At 44.8% G+C, this 2,693-nt stretch overlaps 1 protein-coding gene across 1 annotated transcript; it reads left to right on the top strand.

Annotated features, from left to right (window-relative positions):
* Window positions 1-1,019: 1,019 nt before the first annotated feature.
* LOC104622777 (homeobox protein Hox-A5-like) lies at window positions 1,020-1,273 on the top strand (the record flags this gene model as incomplete). The annotated part of the gene is made up of 1 exon (XM_010289654.1): window positions 1,020-1,273. A coding segment is annotated over one exon (254 nt), but the record flags the coding sequence as incomplete, so codon positions are not given.
* Window positions 1,274-2,693: the final 1,420 nt, after the last annotated feature.

Here is a 2,693-nt window from a genome sequence, read left to right as displayed (position 1 = left end):
TTTTTTTTTTTTTTTTTTTCTTTTTTCTCCTCCTTTTAATGACTGGATCTTTTCTTCTTTTTAAAATAAAAAGGGGAGGGGGCGTGGGGAAAAAAAGGGGGAAGAAGAGGAGTCCGGTGGAATGTGTGGAGGGGAGGCCGAAGGGCTGCTGTTCACCATCCCCGCTTCTCCGAGAAAGAATACATCATACTATAGATATACATAGCATTTACATAAGGAAATAGAGTCAGGATCACAAACACCATATTGTAGAATTATTTCCAATCAGACTGCAGGAAATGTCGGGTGGAAGGGAGAATTAGGAGCTGGGCCCTTTCCAAACCCCTCTCGCAGGCAGCTGGAGGGTGGTGGGGAGCCTGGGGGAAGTGTTAAGGTGCTTCCCATCCTCGCACCCCCCTGCCAGAGCAGCCCGGGGGTAGTAGCCCCCCTGTCAGCCCCAGAAGTCGCTGCCGTGCCCCAAAACATCCCCTGAAATAATTCAGACCGTCACACACCTTCCAAGCAGGCACCCTGATGACAGCTTTAAGAGAGGACAAATAGTTGGATTTGTGTAGGTAGCAGATGCCTCTCTCGCTCTGCTTGACTGTATTTCTGTATTTATTCCCCAACCATCCGAAATTTCTGCTCTCGAAATGAGTTAAGGCGGGAGCTCGGAGGCTGAGCGGTGCTACCAGGGCAGGAAACTTTCTGAAGTTTGTTGATCGCTCGGAGACGCGAACACGAAAAAGCACTGCGCGCTTTTCCTCGGTGAAGGGAAATTAAAGCCTGGGGTGGTTTGGGGCTGAGAACAGGGAGGGTGAAGTGGGGAAAGCCTCGAGCAGAAGGAGCTGATCTCGCGAATAAAAAGAAGAGCTGTCGCAGGTTGTACAGTTCCTCCGAGGATTTTGTCCCCCCTCCGTGGGACTGCAGTGGATGGGTGCAGCACCCAAAGAGAAAAGCAAGAGAGCAAATCCCACCAGCACCCCCCAAAACACCTCCCCCGAGCCCCCAGCTGACCTAAATCCGCGTTTTTTTCCCAGGCACCGACAGAAAACGCGGCCGCCAGACCTACACCAGGTACCAGACCCTGGAGCTGGAGAAGGAGTTCCACTACAACCGCTACCTGACGAGGAGGAGACGCATCGAGATCGCCCACGCCCTGTGTCTGACGGAGAGACAGATCAAAATCTGGTTCCAGAACAGGCGCATGAAGTGGAAAAAAGAAAATAAAACTGCCTGCTCCGGTTCCAGCAGCCAGGAAAAACCAGATGCGGAGGATGACGAGGAGGAATGAAAGGGGCGAGAGGTGGATGCTGGAAACGTGGAAGCCCACGCGAGAATAAAAGGGGGGAAAAACACACAGGAAAAGACTATATATTAAAATAGATAAACGATAAGCGCATAAATAATTAAAAACCCTAGGAATGTTACATTGTGTTTCCTGACACTGAAAAAAATACTACCTATATTAAAGTCTTTTTTTTTTTGTACAATAGAATGACTATCTACCTATTAAATGTGGCTTTAGAGTCAGAATAGACACATTTTTCTATGTGAGTCTTCCTATAGTACAAGTACTTTGTAAATCTCCGTTTGTACTTCGCTGTGTACTTTTTGGTATGAAGTAACGTGGTCGTGTTTAGCACCTTTAATTTAGAAAATGTGACCTGGAAGTCTGAATGCAAATTATACTTAGCGTATATAGTCCTGTACATAATACGAATGATTATCGCGCCTTCTCCCTGTAACCTCTGTGGTTCTTTTCTCCTTGCTATGCTCTTTTGTCTGTGTATATTTTTACCTGGATTTCTTCCTTGTTCAAGTCTCTACGGAAAAAAAAAGAAGAGGAATTAATATTGTGCTACGTAAAATGTTGTATATCAAAGTAGCAAATTATTTAATGGCGACGCGTTGCTTTTTTTTTTCCCTTGTCTGTGATTATTATTCTTCGAAATAAAAAGGAAATCTCCAATAATCTACCATCGCGTTGGGTTCGTTCCTCTTTTTCTTATTACAAATAACACACGGGATTTTGGAATTGCATTTTCCCATGTAAAATATACTAAAAGATCCTTTTAGATTAATACATGCCCCGATCTGTCATCCTGAACTTCTCACCTTTTTTTTAGGACAGCCACTCCCTTCAAAATTTTAGTACCTTTTCAATAAATTTGGCGAATATACTGGCATATAATTGATATTCATGGCTCTCGAAAATGCGGGCTGGTCTCCTTTCTCTCTCTCCCTCTGTGATTGCGTTGGGGCTGGTACTGAAGAAGGTAAGAGCATAAAGGAGGAATGCAAAGAAGGCAGAATCAGCCCAAATAGTCTTTCCTCCCCTTCTTTTAATTCTCTTCTTCTTGTAACTAATTCGCAGAAAGCCAATCTATTTCACCGCACCTTTAGTATTTTTTAATTTTTTTTTTTTAGAATCTCCCTCCGCCCTTCAATTACTTTACTGCGGACTGGAACTCTTTCATTAGCTCCAAATAATGTTTAGCATCAAAGCACGCATAAAATAAATTAAAGCAATTAAACGCAGGAAGAAAAAAAATCAACAATGCGAAACAAAAGGCGAGTAAATTTAAGCACTTGCGCGGGGGAGCATCCTCCGCCGCCCTCACCCCCTCCCGCCCCTGCCTGTTTATTTACATTGCCAGGCTGCGCAGGGAAGTCGCGGATTCCTCCCGCGGAGGCTCCCCCTAATTTACTCC

This window comes from Phaethon lepturus, unplaced genomic scaffold (genome assembly GCF_000687285.1).
Source record: "Phaethon lepturus isolate BGI_N335 unplaced genomic scaffold, ASM68728v1 scaffold34116, whole genome shotgun sequence".
Taxonomy (NCBI): Eukaryota; Metazoa; Chordata; class Aves; order Phaethontiformes; family Phaethontidae; genus Phaethon; species Phaethon lepturus.
This window is presented reverse-complemented; position numbering and strand designations above follow the sequence as displayed.